Source organism: Ursus arctos, unplaced genomic scaffold (genome assembly GCF_023065955.2).
Source record: "Ursus arctos isolate Adak ecotype North America unplaced genomic scaffold, UrsArc2.0 scaffold_29, whole genome shotgun sequence".
Taxonomy (NCBI): domain Eukaryota; kingdom Metazoa; phylum Chordata; class Mammalia; order Carnivora; family Ursidae; genus Ursus; species Ursus arctos.
This window is the reverse complement of record NW_026622974.1, coordinates 26,549,432-26,568,048: the sequence shown is the minus strand read 5'-3', so window position 1 is coordinate 26,568,048 and position 18,617 is coordinate 26,549,432. Positions and strand designations below refer to the sequence as shown.

Here is an 18,617-nt window from a genome sequence, read left to right as displayed (position 1 = left end):
CTTTCCCACCAGGAACCATCTGATCCCTATTTAAATATGTCAGCGGATTTAATGTACACTTTTTCACTTTCAAGTTTATAAAATAAGAATATTCTGTTGAATGTTGTATTAAAGTTTCTGTGGAGAATGTGTCTAATTATTACGATACTTTTAAAAACAAAACAGAAAATATGAAATTTTATCCACTAATATTTAAAACTCTTGCAATCTGATATCAGAGATTATTATCTAAGAATATAGATGTGAACAGCACCAGGTTTATTGTTTTTAAGAATATTTGCTAATGTCATCCAGTGATTAAATACTGTATTTTCTCTGAATTATAGGAAGCAAATGAAACCTAATTTTATTTTATTTTTTATTTTTTTTTATTTTTTAATTTTTTTAAAAGATTTTATTTATTTATTCGACAGAGATAGAGACAGTCAGCGAGAGAGGGAACACAAGCAGGGGGAGTGGGAGAGGAAGAAGCAGGCTCATAGCGGAGGAGCCTGATGTGGGGCTCGATCCCATAATGCCGGGATCACGCCCTGAGCCGAAGGCAGACGCTTAACCGCTGTGCCACCCAGGCGCCCCTATTTTATTTTTTTTTTAAAGATTTTATTTATTTATTCGACAGAGATAGAGAAAGCCAGCGAGAGAGGGAACATAAGCAGGGGGAGTGCGAGAGGAAGAAGCAGGCTCATAGCAGAGGAGCCTGACGTGGGGCTCGATCCCAGAACACCAGGATCACGCCCTGAGCCGAAGGCAGACGCCTAACCGCTGTGCCACTCAGGCACCCCGAAACCTAATTTTAGAGAACTCTCCATAAGTTCTCCTAGTTCTAAGAAAGTTGTATGCATCTCTTCAAATTGTGAATTTAGTCACTAGTGTGGAATCTGTCTACTGACTCCCAAAATCATTGCCCTCAAATTAAGTGCATCTCCATCTGAGAAATTACATAAATTAAGGAGTCATATATCATTCCTGTCCTAAAGAAATGCCTTTAATTACCATATTTATACGTCCAAGATTTTCTCTTTACTTCTTATTTGATATTTCCTTACTTTTTATTAGTAAGTCAAGGAAATAGCACAGGATTAGTGCCAAGAAAATAAGGCTGTACTATGTGGTTTTACTTTCTGACAAGAGTCTGATGGGAAACATAGATTTGAATAACACAATGCCACAAAAATTTTACTAACTTGTACAGTGACAGAAAGATGTTGACTTAAAATGAATATTGAATCTTTCTAAAGCATTTCCTTATTTTAATAGGTACATACACATTCTAGGTATAATAAGTGGTAAACACATCACAAAAGCATTAAAAGTTAAGCCATGCCACATGCAATTTTAAACCCTGCCATGCACCTTTCTCAGTATATTCCATGGAAGGCTACATTATTTTCAGAAACAGAGGAAGGAAAAATCATAGGCGTACAATATAGAATGGCATTTTTATTTGAGAAAATTAACCATATCCTTTCAAAATGAAATTCGTATTTTTTACTTATGCTTAGAGCATTGTGAAAGAATGATTTCAACCTAGCTAGCCATCTTAGCTTCTAAGAAAGAACCCGACTAAATTAAATAAGTGGGATAGTTAATGAATAGTTACTAGTCCATTTTAAGCTTTCTTAATAATTTGGAATACAAGTCACCATGGAATAATAGAATACTGATTTCTCTTGTGCTTCAAATCTCCAGCTCAGTATCCCAAAGAAGTCTGAAAATTGACGGTGAACACAAGCATAAGAAGCACAGTGAAGCAGAGCCATGCTCTTCACCCACGCACCTGGAGGAACTACTCCAATACCATCATCAACCTCATAATCTGAGATGTCACTATCACTGATTCGCTGAGATCCTGCACAGTAAGGCAAACACATACCTCTGTGTCTTGTTGGTTTATGAAATGTAAAGGACACGGTCACATTATTTTCTTAAAGGCTAATGACATTACTACTAAATACTTTTGAACAAGAATAACACAAAGTAAATGCTGAGCTGATGTTTTTTTAAAACAATGTTTGTTCTCCGAAGATAACATTTTCTCAGTATTTCCTCCTTTTAATCACTTAGATTTTCTAATTTTCTTTAACTAATGTATTATTCTAAAAGCCTACAGAGAAGCGTATACACTGTTTTCTGTCCAATTAGGTGTCCTCCGCCACCGTTCAGGAAGGCTGGGAGGATGGGGCTGGTTGGGAAGGTTGAAAGACATTCTTGGCTGGAACTCTATGGAGCTCATATCATTAAAAAGGACATCATGGCCTTTTATAAAATATTTATGTTTATCCTTCAAAATTAGCCATTACACTGCATTAAACATTAACTTTGAGAAAATGATTGCTCAGAGAGGCACTGACATGAAATATTCAATTATAAGAGGAACACAGTTTGGTTCTGGATTACCAAAATGAAGCTTCTAAGTTTCAGTTAATTATTTAGTCATAACTCAAAATTTAACGGACACATGCAGAAAAGAATACTCTTTTTCCCAATCACCAGATGATTAACAACAAACATACTTTACAATGTGTTTTTAAAAATGTTTCTTATGAGTAATAATACTAAAAATACCCAGAAACTATAAAGTTATCAAGAACCTTACATAAGTAACAATAAAATACTCTATCAGTCAACCAATCAACAACTCAATCAGTACTGGACCAAGAATGATAATTCAGTTTTTAAACTTCCAGCTCTGGAATCACTCTACTGTACTATACGTACTACTTTCATTAGGAAAATGCAGAAAGTAGTTTTGCCAGGTCTCTTTATATAGATAAATAATTTTCCAGTATTTTGATCTCACTAAACATTTGAAAAATATCTTGAATGCCAATCTCTAATTTGATCATTACAACATAAGTAATTCTGGTTAACTAAAAATAACTTTAACCTACTTTGTAGTTTTTTGCTAGAGCTCTCTCCATGAATGTGTCGCCTTGGCATGAAAGGTGATGGCTGAGGCAGAGGTAGTGAGGATTCATCATGTGTCTGAAGTTTATACCAATGTGGCTCATCATCTAAAAGTGCTGTCTCCAATTCTATGAGGATCTGAAAGGGCAGTTCTTAAATTAAATCAGGTGTCTTGACCAAAACATAATATATAATATTAATATAATATATAGTACAATATAATATATAGTATATAATATAATATAGTACAAATTTAATATATAGTACATGTCACAGAAACTTCAGTAAGCATTTGGCTTGAATCTTTACAATGTACGTCACCTCTCCAAGAAATTCACTCTCTTCTTCTTGTACTCTTGGTTGATCCCACACGGTTATTTCTAACATCCGTTCTCTAAAATCTCTACGATGTACATGTGAATAGACAAATGTTTGATTCCATTTTGGTTCTAGGACTTTCTTTACTGTTTTGGTCCTCCTTTTGCTTTTATCACTGAAAAATAATTATGTTTTGTAAATGAAAAAGCAAAGTGCAGTATCTGCTGCCATCTACTGTAGTGACATGTAATACCGCTACTGGGATTTTTTTTTAATGATTTTTAATTCATAACTGTTGGACTTACAAGTCTAAAAAGACTGTAGGGTTTAACACTATTCTAATTTAAACTATAAAGTTAGCAGTAGTTATGATTATGGGCATACATACACAAAGGTACATTCTAAATGACATATAGCTATCCAAGACTAACAGATGTCCAAGCAAGGTAATGAAAAAATTTTAAATTGGTACATTATTTTCTAAAAAATATAAAGCTTGAGGGATTTTTTTTTTTCAGGGAGAACATAGTTTATTCCCTCATAGAGAATGATTTATTATACTTTGAAACTATATCACAGGTGTAAGCATATGTTCAAACTCATCAAAATGTACACCTTACTTATGCACAATTTTTGGTATATCAATTTTACCTTGATAAGGTTTTAAAAATAAATAAAACTATATCCCAGGAGATGATATTGTATCGTTTCTATTGGTAAGCATTTTTGCAAATATTTTCTAAAATTATTCACTACCTTCTATCTGGAAGAAAATACATTTTCACATAGGGATTCCTGGGGCGCCCATCTACTCTAGTCGGTAAATCTGTTGCTTGAAGAACATTTACAATCAGCTGGTGTCCCACTTTATCATACCACAACTTCACCTAAGATCAATGAAGAAAGGAATTATTTGTAAAAATCATGAGGTATTATAATTCTACAAAAAAAATTAAACCTATTTTTGAAGAACTTAAATTACAGTATAATTATAAATAATTTTTCTGAAAAGAATTCCAACTTGAAAGCATAACCATTTATAACTTGACTTTTCTCTTTATGTATTTTACACATGACTTACAATGGGCAAGGCTATAGTGTTATACTCTCTCATATCAGGTTACGAAAATAAAACTGATAAAAATTTTATAAAAAAGTAAGGGAAGAAGGGAATATTAAAATAATTATCCTCATTTTTAAGTGCTAAGTGCCAGTGTTTGGTGATTGCAAATGACTTAATGACTTCAGTGTGGCTAAACCTATTTTGTAGTGCCATATGTGTTGAAATGAGGTTTAATGAATAAGCAATTTACACAAGGGATTGGTACAGATCAGGAAACATATTTACTGTGGGCCTCCTTTACACCAGGTCCTGCTGTTTCTGTTTTTTTTTTTTTTTCTCATTTAATTTTTATAATTAAACTATTACTGATTTATTTTCATGAGAGAAGGGTAAAAGAACAAGGAAGGTAGGAAAGGTGCATTACATACCTTCAAATAAGTGAAGGCCAAATAACACTATTTCTACTAAGATTCCATAACAGTTTGAATAAAGAAAAATGGGGAAATGGCACACTGAAATACCATTAAACTCCTAAAAACCAGAACTTTAGCAGTCAATATAGTATTTGTGCTGGCAGTGAACAATGTTAACATTACTATTTTTTTAATTTAGAAGTTAGTTTCATGATTCAGTAAGAACTATAAGCGAAAGTTGTCTAATGGGAATATATTGAACATATTTAAAAGTCATTATAAAAAATAAACTAATTTAACATATGATTGGTCTTTCATAGTACAGGGCAGATTAAAGATTCAAACCTGAATCCATATGAATCCATATCTCTGTTCTCAATTAATAACAGAGATGTGTTTTTCATAAAACCAAAACAGATTCTTATCCTTCCTAAAATATTGGTGGAATATATGAGAGGTTCTCACACACACACACACACACACACACACACAGGGCATGGCAGATAAAATAAACAGAAAGGACTATACAAAGATATTCAATTTACTAAAAATAGAAGTTAAAACCAGAGATGGTTTAAAAATAACAGCAAGCTTACAGTTATCTTCTTTGTTTAATTAAATGCCAAGAGAAGAGCAGCAAAAACAGACTATAGAAATCCATATACATTACGAAAGGAGAAAAAGTAAACTATTTATAGAATAGTTGGAAGCAAGTTTTCTTTTAGTTATGAATATAAATGTCCTGTCTTCTACCATAATCTACATAGATGTGGCATTCATAATGGTTTGCCATAGTTTCTTTACTCTCTTTCTCCACATCATATATAAAGCAACAGTAAGAAAAACTAGCTTTTTCAGAGTGATATCAGAAATGAAGTGTTTCCTCAAATGATTCAAGACATTAAAAAGAGTATTTACAATTTTGGGGGGGGGCTCTAGGCTCATAAGGTTGTTAATTGAGTTGAACATGACCTTCTGAGTTGATTATGTCTAACCAACTACTTACCTTAGAAACTTTTATATAGCACACAAAACATACCTACCTATGTTGTCATTTATCATTGAATGTTTACAAAAACTGGGTACATTGTAGGCACTCAACAAATATTTCCAGATAAACATACGAATTAAGTCTAATCTAATAATTTATAAATGAAGGCAAAATTGTGAAATAGAGAATTGTGTTAAATATATGATATATATTTGAAGGACAGACTTCAAATTTTGGGGGGCATTTGACGGGCAAATGTCCTTTATTTTTAAGGACAGACTGAGAACAGTGAGCAAAGACTAATGGTCTCCAACACGTGTGAAAAATACATACAGAAAGTTGTCCTGGCAAGACTTGTGGGGCATCTTTCAGAGCTCCAGGACTTGTTGGAGAAATAACAGAAATGGAAGGCCTTTCCATCTTCTGAGATTCAAAGGAACTTGAACCTAAAATGAGAAAAGAAATTAAGTAATTTTTAGTAACAGTTTTATATGTGTAAGAATAAATATTTTTCATGAAATGTTAAATGCACCTGTTATTTGTATAAAAGCATAATTCAATACCATCAATAAGAGTAGAACCTACTTTGAATTGGATAGTCACAGAAAATGATCACATTATCTTCTTTGGTTAATTGCCTACATTTTAAAGGAATTAAAATGATATAATTAAATATTGTATTTATTTGCTCCAATTTATATTGGTTTTCTATATTTCTGTGGGTATTTGCAGAGTTTAGGTTCTGGCATAACCTCACATATAGGTAAAGGCTTCATGCTTTAGTAATAAGAAAGATGGTGCCTGTTATTTTAATTATCCTGGCTAAAGAATCATCTATTATGAACTGTCCTTGCTAAAATTAAAATGAAGGCACATATACTTTATGAGCCACATCTAAGCCTAGAATTCTTCTTTTTAAAATAAGACTTACCATCTATCTCAGGTTTTTTTTTTTTTTTAAGATTTATTTATTTATTTTGAGAGAGAGTATGTGCAGGAGCTGGGGGAGGGGCAGAATGAGAGGAAGAAAATCTCCAGCCGACTCCCCACTGAGCGGGAAGCCCAACATGGAGCTCAATCTCCTGACCCTGACATCTTGACCAGAGCTGAAACCAAGAGTCGGGCAATTAACGTACTGAGCTACCCAGGCACCCCCTGCCCCCACCTATCTCAGTTTTGATCTTAAAAATGAATCTCTTGAATGTTGAGAATGTTGTCTGCAGTGACTCACCAGAGACCCACTTCACCTTCACTTGGAGAAGGCTGGCTTTCCACTTAGCCACTCAGTGTGGCTTCTCTCCCCTCTTTTTAAAATGAGAGTTCTCTCTTCTCAGATCACTATTAAAGTATACCCTGACACAATGCATGGTAAAGAATGTCTATGGAATGCTATTACCCCAGCAAGTATAACCTTGAACCCACAGCCATTCAAAATTTGGCATTATTGATAAAACACATATGGAGTATTGCCTGAGGGTATGTCATCCACACATTTTTTTCTATAAACACAAATTAAGTCTAAGTTAAGCCACACAGCATCACTCTGTGCCCTCCAAAGACTACAAGAAAGAGTTCTATAATTTTGTTACTCTGCTTCTTTTTCAAGTATCCTTAAAATAATTTTTTTCTTGGGTCTTAGTATAAGAACACTACTGTTTCTAATAATCAGTTTGTTTTTAATATTATAACAGTTTATTTTAAAATAGTATTGGCTATAAATTATGCAACTGGTCCCATTTCCTTCTATGTATTAGTTATCAAAAAGCTCAAAACCAAATATGGGCTCATCTCCAGCAGGTGTGCATGCTGGTCTGCATTTGATATACTAACCTAATCTTCAGTTCCTTGTCTATTCCATTCGCATATTTTCTACCTCCTTATAACCATGATCACTTGTTTTCCTCTTAAATCACCTTGTATTTTGTATTTCCATAAAATGGGTTACACAGGAACACTTGATCATCAAGCCCAAGGTATCGTTAGTTAATGCCAGCCCACTGCAGAGTAAATATCTACATCACTTTCACATTCTCACTGAAAACCTCATTACCTGTCTAGGCTTCATTCCACACATTGTCATCTTCTATCACCTGGAGTGTCTTTAATGGCTACGTAGATAATTCAACCCTACAGCCTCCTGTCTCCTGATCCTCTTATGCCCACTGAACTTCACCTCTACTCTATACACTCATTTCCATGATCATACCAGACACTTTAATTTTTTTATTACTTTTATTTTTTAAAATTCTGTTGTTATTATTATTGTAACTTAAATTTTAGGTAGTTAACATCAGTGCAATATTGGTTTCTGGAGTAGAATTCAGTGATCCATCACTTACATATAATACCCAGTGTTTATGTTATGTTGTTTTCAAAATATCTGTTAATGTGCTTGTTTCCTTCACTAGAAGTCTCGCTCATGAGACTGAGCTAATTACCAAACAGACTGAATAATCCAGTATCACAATACACTTTTATGCACAGCAAACATATATTAACTGAGCTCTGTGAGGGTCCTGCCTGTTATGATGCAGAGGGTACTGCCGGTTAAGATTTTTGTATAGCCATGAAAAAAAAAAGTAGAAAAAGAGAGATCTTGAAGTAGAACTTTGGGTTTCCAATGATTGTCATAATTGCCAACTTCTGACATCATTGGAGATAACCTTAGTATAGTAATACCAAGTCATTTACACCAAATAACTAAAGCAAACGGTAAATCTTTATTCTTCAATTTCATTCAATACATATTATAATAACAAATAAACCTTATACTCACTGGATTCCAGTGGAGGATGGGAGCTCTCAGGAATTCGTGGAATGTCACTAAAAGAAATAGGGTATGGTGAAAATCCCATTAGCTAAATTAGCCTGCCTGAGGCAATCACAACCACATTTTATTTCGGTGGCGTGAACAATCCTTTTGGGTCTTTACAGGTGTGGAAATGGACAGGAGTTACTATCCAGGCAATTACTAATGTGCATGAATGTCAAACACCACACACACGCGCGCCCACACACACACACGCAAACTGCAGTAAAAATAAGTTTTTATATATTTAACAGCAAAACACTTCAACATGACAACAATCAGACTAATATTGTGGCTAAAATTACCACAATATTTTTACTACCAAAACAGCAGGTTTTGGAAATAAAAGAATGTTAAAGGTAATATTTTATTTCAATTCTAGAAAATCAAAATGACACATATTTTACAAATCAGTAATATGCTTTACAAACACATCTGAAAGAGTTTACTGAATGAAAGGGATGAGAACATTTCTTGATAATAAAATAATATGGTGAATATCATGGGCAAAGTTAATAAAATGAAAAGGATGAATTGCTTTGGAAATTAAAAATGGTTCAAGCTTGCAACGAAAAAGCTAAAATATTTTATATATGTGAATATATAATTCATATACACATATATAACCCTATATAGAGATTTATATCTCTATACTGAAGTTAGCTAAATATATGGCCATTTACTGTATGATTAGAAAGTGACTCGTGAGAACACCCATTCCTGTCACACTCACAAATTACTCTGAATAAATGTTTACTATAACCTCAGCTTAATCCATTATCCACTGTGACCTTAAGAACCCTGGACCAGCTTGATTTGGGAAGTGTACTGCACAGAACTACTTTACCTCTGGTTTTTCAAAGAGAGTTTAGTATCAATTTAAGGAGATTAACAATATGCAAGTATTAACATGACATATTAAAGCAGACTGGAGTTAGCTAGGACCAAAAGAATTAGTAGAATAATGTTAGACTATTATTTAAGAATTTCTAGCCACTTACCTGTGACCTAACTTCACTTTGATTTTTCTTTGTACTTTGGGGGGGGGGGGGGACAGAAACAAAAACAGTTTTCTCTGATTATTTTCCTGACTCCTCATTTTCACTTTTTTTGTGCAAAGTAATTTTCGTAGCCACCTACAATATTATACTTCTTACAAAGATAATACCTCCTATGTTGTGTATTTTATAAATACATTTTATTACAATTTTTTGAATAACTAATGATTTGCACAAATCAATATTTCATAGGATAATTAAGAGACTAATCTTCAATACCTAAGGTCCAAGAAACCAACTATTTATCTTCTGTTACCTTCTTCTAAATTTATCTAGGCAAATAAAAGTAATGTTTTTAGAAAATCTAGAAGCAATAATTTTTTAGATAGTACAACTTTGAAAACCAGCCTCAAAGTCAATTACGGAAATTAGAATTTGGAACTCTAAAACCAGGCACAAGCTTTGGATTTTATGTGTTTGTGAAAGAAAGATGGAGAAGTAGTAAAAAAAATTTTTAAGGTGATTTTGAATCAAAATTTATTAATGTTAATTGCTTCAGTAATATTTTTAGGCATAAATTTCCACATTTACAAACAAGTCTTCTTAATCAGTTCTACTCATTCTACTCACAAGCAAGGTGATAGAATAGTTCCGATATCAATTATAAGCATAAATGCCAAGAATATTGTATTTGGCAGGTTGATAAAATTGGTCAATACCTAAAGATGGCTGATATTTCTTACACCATATTGATCAATATATAGTGCATATAAGTTGTATTTGAAATGATTCATGGAATCACAATACTACTAAACTATGAATAAATATTGCTTTCTGCTTTAAATTAGTTATAGAACTACATTAAACATAATTATTAAATATAGCAGAATTATTCTTCTAGGATTCTAATTATTTCTCTATTAACTGGAAAGTTGATACCAGATTTGATTTTTATTTAAATATAATCTTTGCATTCCCTATTTCTTTGAATTCCATAATCCATGACAATTTAGAGTTTGGCTACACAGATTATTACTTTTTAAATTATTTTCATACAAAAGTAAAAATAATGAAAGTGTTATTCCAGTCCACTTTAATTGTCTGTTAGTTTTTTAAAAGTTACCATAAATCAATATCTTAGCTGATTACTTTTAAACCTCTACATATTTGAAAGTATTTGGCAATGTGTACAATGCTTGATTTTAATTTTTTTATACTTTTGATTCATTTTCCAATTTACTTACCTCTTTTCCAGTCTCATATTTACCTCAGCACTAGAACACATGTCATGTAAAACTAGCATAAGTTATATAGTGTTGCTATTTTTTAAAAAATCTGCATGGAAATGTACAATACTTTTGCAAATGTCTTCAATGTTTACTCTTAATAATCACCACTTAAAATTGTTTATAATCTTGCTTTTATTTTAGAGTTTATATATATTAATGTTATTCTTTGAAATATATGATCATACATATTCAGTCCTTTGAAAATTAGGATGATTATATTTTCTTCCATGTTTTGCATTGACATGTAAACATGAGGACAACAAAAATTTAAGACTACTACTTTTTCAACATAAAAAGTCTTGAACTAATGGCTCTATAGTATTTTAGAGAATGGGGAAAAATGGAATTACTTCCAAAAATATATTTAAACATCAAGCCAACTATAAATGAGACAATTTAAAATGCCTTCCAAAAAATGACAGACTGGCAAAAAAGAATATTTGGACTTTGTAGATTAGTTGGGAAAAGCTAACAATGTGGGGAACTCTATGCACAAATATAAAAAAAATATCCCATTGGCTGTAGATAATTAAATTATGCTAAAAATTGAAGTTTAAAAAATATTATACCAATTATTATGACCAACTAAAAAGTTAAAACATTTCACACTTGCTTGATTTTAAATAAAAGTTGGCACTACCCATTGGTAAAAATATAGAAAAAATTTTCTATTCTTAATAAAATAATAAAAAGTTCATGTAGATATGAAATAATTACTATTTTAAATATCATAAAGAGACAAGTTTGTTAGTGACTCCCTTTAAGGAAATACTACTCATTAAATTAGAATTATTAAAAATAAATAGTTTTGTCATTAAAAGAAAATATTTTTAGTTTATATTTCACTTCTGAAAAATACATATCAATATTTTTTGATATTACAAGTGTTAAATTGCAGAGCTTCTAAAATGTAGTGAAGAAAATTCAGTATTTAAGTTGAAAAAATTAAGAAATGTTAAAAATCTAAAATGTATGCCCATAATTGAAGAAAAAACTATCCATGTTAACATGTATTGTATGAATGTATAAACTTCTTTTTAAAACCCTGCTAATACATGTAATTTACTAAACTTAAGAAGTAAGTTTTTTTAGCCTTACCCAATAGGCCTTGAAACAATAATTTCAACTTGAGGTTCTGATTTTGATTCTAAAATAATGTTGTAAACTTCTTCATTTGTAGCTCCCGGCAGGGGTTTACCATTCCATTCTAGAACTTCATCCCCTTGAATTTAAAAAAAAGGGTATTTTTTTACCTTATATATTCTGTTTATTTTTCTTATCTTTTCTCTTTTTTAACAAAGAAATGCAAAACATATACAAATAGTTTAATTGTCTAGGCCCTGCTCTCAAAGCAAATTGACTGACATATAATGTCAGCTAAATGGTTCTTCTAAACACTTTTTTCTTTTTGTCTTTCTTTTCTTTCTTTCTTTTTTTTTTTTTTTCTTTTTCTTTTCCCCATAGAATATTACTGGTCACAGGAAACAGTACAATACAAAACTACCTTTATCTTTTGAAATATACCAGAAATAATATAAAAAATAATCTCATGCTATGGGATGGAATTAGCACAGCCTATTTGGAAACATTAAAAAATAATAATTAGCAGCATGTCCTCCATATAATAAATGCAGGCGGCTCTATATGTGAAAGATTCTTATTGAACTCTGCATAAATCCTGCTTTGTTTTTGGTTGAAGTAGCAATTAACATTTATTAGCATGAATTTTCCAATTATAAGTCATGCTTCATTGTCTTCACCAGACACACAACAGAATAAAAATGCATGAAAAGGATTTGAGTTCATACCCATAGGGCAACGCAGGTAGCTATGGCAAAGTTACAAAGCAAGCAGATGTAGAACTGTTGCATGACAGTTAACCCACTTCCAGATGTTCATAACACACACATTCTATACATAATATATATTGTGAGGATTAAAGTAAAATTAGAAAATATTTTTACAATAATAAAAAATTAATATAGTACTCATTAATTTGTTAAATGTTCTAGGATTAATCAAGGAGAGTAATATGATGTTAAAATACATGAGCTAATACTTATAGTTTATGTTTTAACTACGCATTTCACCATAGATCATTTGGGAAAAATTATTTATTTTCATGAATATTTAGATCCCCATTTCATGAATATTAGATCCCAAATGGTTCTCTGCACAGTACCCTTCAATTCACAATGGTAGGCTCTGCTGAAATACCCCAGCCTCAAGGATACTTTGAGGTGTCTTAATTGGTTTTGTTTCTGCTCATGTTGTTTTTCTCAGTGCCTGTAACATTTTAGTAGCTAAATAAATATATGTGGAACTGATGAATCAATGTGATGATTATACACATGAAAGCTAATTGCAACTACTACGATATCTGTTTTTAGGTAGGTCTGCAAAAGGAAGTAGAAAAAATTTGTTTTGCTAGAACTATTTTATTTTTTTCCCCAACTGTTGGCTTACTCAAAAATAAAAAATAAATATTTGAAAAGCATATGATGCTGCTTTGGTTTGTAAGAGTATGGTTAGTATCAACAGTTAAATGACTTCTAACAGTTTGACCTAAGAAGTTACCCAGCAAGGTTTTTTAAATAGGCAACAACTATACTTCACTATTAAAAAAAGAAATACAATATAATTATAAATTTAAAATATATTCAGTCTCTTAAATTTGTTTGACCAAGAAAAGAAATAAAAGTTTACATCACGGGAGTATATATATGTATGTGTGTGCGTGTGTATATGAAAAAATATTTTCTGAAACAATACTTACCCTGATATCTCTTATTCTATCATGTTCTACTTCATTTTTAAAAAATGGATACAAACCATTAAATTAATGTAACTACCCAGTAATGAGCTGCAGTCAACATTTTGCAAAAGCACTGAATTATAAAATTCTCCTCTTTATAGACAGCAACCTGGGAACATAACTTTTAATACCATATTAACTTAATACGTGTATTTATTTACAAATCAATACCTTCCAAACTAAAAGGTATGTGGATAATCTCTTCAGGCAGGGATGTAGATTATGATGACACAAAAATTGAAAAGGAAATTTCCTCTGCCTTGCATTTGGTGGGGGAGAAATAGAGGAATGCTTATTTTTACTAAAATGTTATATGCAATGATAGGAGTTCATCTGAGGAACAGAAGTAGAGCCAGCTAAGTGCTAGGGAGATAGTAATTAGTTACTGTTCTAGGTAGGGTATCAGGAAACACTTTAGAATTAAAGCAACTTTAGATGCATTTTGAAGGATGGAAAGGACTTCAAAGGGCAGAGCACAGAGCAGAGAAGTAACCTGGTAGACAAGACGCATGGACCAGGTCTTCGAGACGGACAGCTTGCCAGGGACCTGTAGGCAGGCTGCCATGGCAGAAGGTAAGGTGAATGGTAATGGAAGTGGCTGGAATGGTTGGCAGAGGACAGAACTACAGAGCTTTGACTTAAGCAGGCAATGATGGGGAGACAGTGGAGGGCTCTAATAAGGAGCTTGTCAGTGTCAACTTTGCGTTTTTGATAATTAAAGCAAGTAGTGGCACAGTGCAGAGACTTAAGGGGAAGAAGCTATGGCAAGATTAAAGCAACAATGCAAACACTGAACAAAGGTCATGCTAATAAACACAGCACTGCAGAGGCCAGTGATGCTTATATGCAAACAGAACGAAGATCATCCCTAAATTATAATGTATATCAAACAGAATATATGATCTAATTTATTAAAACACTTTTTTTTCAAATGCATCAATTGCTTGAAGTGAAAAGTCCACTTGTATGTTTTATACTTATTTAAGCTGAGCTCTTAACATTTTAGTTTAAGTTTCTCAGGCTCTAGGCCCATTAAGGGTGATAAATAAATGAAATTTATCACTAAGGGCTATTTTATATAGAAAAAACCCTTCACTGACTCTCTTACGTAATCTTGTATTAAAATACAAAGACAAAATCAAAAGCCATTATGTTTATAATCTGATCTGCAAATTCAGATTTCTATAGCTACATTTAGAGCATTCCATTGATTCAAGGAATTCTTATACTTTTTTTTAAGGGATTCTCAAACTTTCTAAGGCTGATTTTTCAGTCTTTGAACAAGCAAAGGCTCAATTTATTGACAGTTATTCCTGATTGAGTTACCTTCTTATTAAATCATAACAAGTCCCTGATAGTAAATAACAGTGTACTGTACCTCTACACATCTTCCAAGTTGTATGTATTGCAGATGGAGAAAAATCTCTGATTTGTATTTTCTGCTTATATAACACCTGCATAGGAAGTCTCTATCAAAGAAAAAACCTAAATGATTTTGAACTGATATCCTGGCAATCAATTACAACAAAAATGTCTTTAGCAGTTACAGAACACTTTTCTAAAAGTCTCAGTAATTACAGTCTTAAGGTATAAAAATGGAAAACAGCCTAGAAATGTTCTCTTTCTATGTGCTATGGGTTATTAATCCTCAATTGTACAGTTCAGCTTTCTCTGTTTTCATTGTAATTGTCTTTCAAATGCATAAGCAGACACTCCAACCAAAAGATTTCTACTAAACTGTGAAGTAAACCAGAAAAAATGTTAATATGATTTTAACTAAAATGCGGAGTAAGCAATTTAACAAAAATAGTTTTTAAAGTATGTTGAATATGGTATATCTGAACATAGTAAATGATTTTACTATATCATGTTAAGGTTACAGAGTAACATTAGGTAAATTTCCAAATACCAAGAAGTAGTAGACCTCCGTGAGTACAATGCATGCCACAACTACGTTAACAAATATTTTATTACATAATCCGTGTAAGAAATGTGATTATGGTTGTGTTTTACTAAAAACTACTACTAATAAGTGTTTTGGGACCATTGTGAAAAACCTTAGTAATTATAACAGCTCAAAATATAAACTAAGGAATTAATTGGTAATATTATTTTTTCTACAAGGCTAAATTGTTCTGGATTTTTGTAGCAACAATATGAAGCCATCTACAAAAACTAGGACTCCTACAGCATTTGTATCTATTTATTTTTACACAAATAAAAAAAGATTCCTAAGCGTACTTTCTCCAAACCGCTACTGATGTATCGTTGCCTATTATCGCAATCAGTAAATACCCACGTCAGGAAAAAAGTCTTTATTCATGCACTAAAATTAGTTAATTGTTACATATAACTTACCCCAAATTGAAAACCACCAATTCATGCAAAGAGTACACACTGTTTAAATATAAAAAGAAACTTTACCTGCTCTTAAGTGTCCAACTACATCTGCAAGGCTACCCTTCTTTACTTTGGTGATGAAGGCACCAAGACGTCCTAAGTCAGTCATTTTTCCTCCAACAACCTGGATAATAATAAATTTATAAGTTCCCAAGACTCATATCAAAACATAAGTTTATTACTTTGAGGAATGACTTCTACAGTTTTTTACAATGTATTTAGGATTGAATGTAGGTACATTAATAAACTGAAATATATTTTTGATTAAACCAGTGGCAGTATGTGTTTTTTTTGTTTTTTTTTTTTTTTGTTTGTTTTTTGAAGTAGGTCCCCAACACGGGGCTTGAACTCATGATGCTGAGATCAAGACCTGACCTGAGATCAAGAGTCAGACACTTGGGGCACCTGGGTGGCTAAATTGGTTAAGCGTCTATTTTCGGCTCAGATTGTGACCCCAGGGTCCTGGGATCAGTCTTGGGATCAAGCCCATGACAGGCTCCCTGCTCAGTGGGGAGTCTACTTCTCCCTCTGCCCCTCCCCCCTGCTTCTGCCTCTGCTCTGCCCCCAGCCCCCCATTCTAGTTCTTTCTCTCTCAAATAAATAAATAAAATCTTTTTTAAAAACCCCAAAACAGTCAGATACTTAACCAACTGAGCTGCCCAGGCATCCCATGAAGTGGCAGTGTAGTTTTAAAAAGAAAACATCTCATTATATTTGAGATGCATGTGTCCTAATGAAGTACATGTACTGATTACTTATATTGCCCTAACAATGCAGGAAGACCATGGGTAATGTAAATCCTTACAAGACAAGTGCCAGGTCTTCCCTACTTACAGAAGTGTGTGACACAGTTTACATTAGGGTTCATTTCTCTTTATCCTCAAAATTCATACCGACCATTTGAATTACAGTTCTTTTTTTTTTTTTTTAAAGATTTTATTTATTTATTCGACAGAGATAGAGACAGCCAGCGAGAGAGGGAACACAAGCAGGGGGAGTGGGAGAGGAAGAAGCAGGCTCATAGCGGAGGAGCCTGATGTGGGGCTCGATCCCGTAATGCCAGGATCACGCCCTGAGCCGAAGGCAGGCGCTTAACTGCTGTGCCACCCAGGCGCTCCTGAATTACAGTTCTATATGCACATAATACCCCACTGTTACATCACTTATCTCTTGTGTATAACTTTAGTAGAATATAGGTCTAAGACATAAAGACTATGGGTTCAAACCAAGAATAGGCTACTTTGGGGAAGGAATTTACTATGGTACGATGGGTAATAGCTAAGTTTATCATTGCTACTGACCATCTAAATGACTTCATCTGAAATATATATGTATTTTAATCTAACTCTTGATGTCTAAGTTATATTACTGAATATTTAACACTTTTACCTGGCTTTTACATCGTAACTAAAATTAAATACATCTGAAAATTTTTAAGTTTAATTTCTCCCAATGCAGGTGCTCAGTATGTATAATTAAAAGTACAAGGCATATTCTCAAAGCTTGAGGTTGATCCATGATTCTTTAGGACATGCCCATTAGTGGAAGTGATCAGAATTATCGCATAGCAAGAGAAATTAATGATAATAACCAATAAGGTGATATTATTAAGCACATTAACTGAAGAAAGGTTTCAGTTGAATTAATAGTCAATGGTTTTGAAGAGGTCAAACTATCACACAAATATAATATGATATCTTGGTAAATAATTTTAAAGCTGATCTTCGAATGCTTCTCTAAGTTTCTGAAAGCAAATAAAACCATGTGATTTAACACATACATGCACACACATAATAAAACAAAATGTGTATGTGTATTTTTTCCTATAATAAAACATAATCTTTTGCAATTAATTAGTTTTTCATCATATCTGTTGGAAGTCCGTTAATATTTTTAAAAGATACATTTTACTCTTTTGGTATTACCATAAATTCTATTGTACTTAGGAAACAATCTCTTTAATGATGTTTTATGTTGCTTGTCAGGATACAATAAAATTATGCAGTTCACATTATCTAACTTTACTACCATCCATTAAAATCTTTTAAATGTAAAAATCGTCCTTGAACTTTATACTCAGATAAAAATTCTTTATTTTGCTCTTTTTTATGGAAGTTTCCTAACACATCTGTATGTCATATTAATAAAATGATTTTAAAATATTAACCCAGATAATAACACTAACTCTACCATAAGATATCAATATATTAACAAGATCTATTCACTAGGACTTTATTTTGGAGAAGAGAGGAGAATATTTAAAAATCATTGTCAGAAACTTTGTTGAATTCAGTCCATACTGTTATCCAGCCTTAAGAAACACTTTAAACCAGCATACTTACTTTCAGACCCAGTAATGCTCCTGATTCTTTGGGCATGGTTGTTCTCTTGTTAAGAATAACACGTCCAATTAATCGGTCTCCCTCTTTAGATGGTTGCCACGTTACAGGATGCTATTAAAACATGAATAAAGTTAAAAAAAGATAAGTTGTTTTCTTTCCTATAGACACATAATTATTGGTTATAGCATGATGTGATTTCCTCAGTTATAGGCACTCTAGAGGGAATTCTTTATTCTGGTGAGTTCTACCCTAGGCTTAGAACAATTTGCCTT

General features: G+C 32.5%; 1 protein-coding gene across 13 annotated transcripts in view; it reads right to left on the bottom strand.

Moving 5' to 3' along the window:
* The window catches only part of RIMS1 (regulating synaptic membrane exocytosis 1), an 851,235-nt gene that overhangs the window by 145,629 nt on the left and 686,989 nt on the right, over positions 1-18,617 (bottom strand). For all 13 annotated transcript variants that reach the window (XM_057303964.1, XM_026507096.4, XM_044387122.3 and 10 more), the window contains 9 exons: positions 18,346-18,456; positions 16,028-16,127; positions 11,887-12,010; positions 8,469-8,515; positions 6,026-6,138; positions 3,982-4,112; positions 3,229-3,400; positions 2,892-3,045; positions 1,778-1,849 (listed from right to left, as the gene is read on the bottom strand). In XM_057303964.1, coding sequence (XP_057159947.1) covers positions 1,778-1,849; positions 2,892-3,045; positions 3,229-3,400; positions 3,982-4,112; positions 6,026-6,138; positions 8,469-8,515; positions 11,887-12,010; positions 16,028-16,127; positions 18,346-18,456 — 1,024 coding nt within the window. The remainder of the gene's footprint in view (positions 1-1,777; positions 1,850-2,891; positions 3,046-3,228; positions 3,401-3,981; positions 4,113-6,025; positions 6,139-8,468; positions 8,516-11,886; positions 12,011-16,027; positions 16,128-18,345; positions 18,457-18,617) is intronic.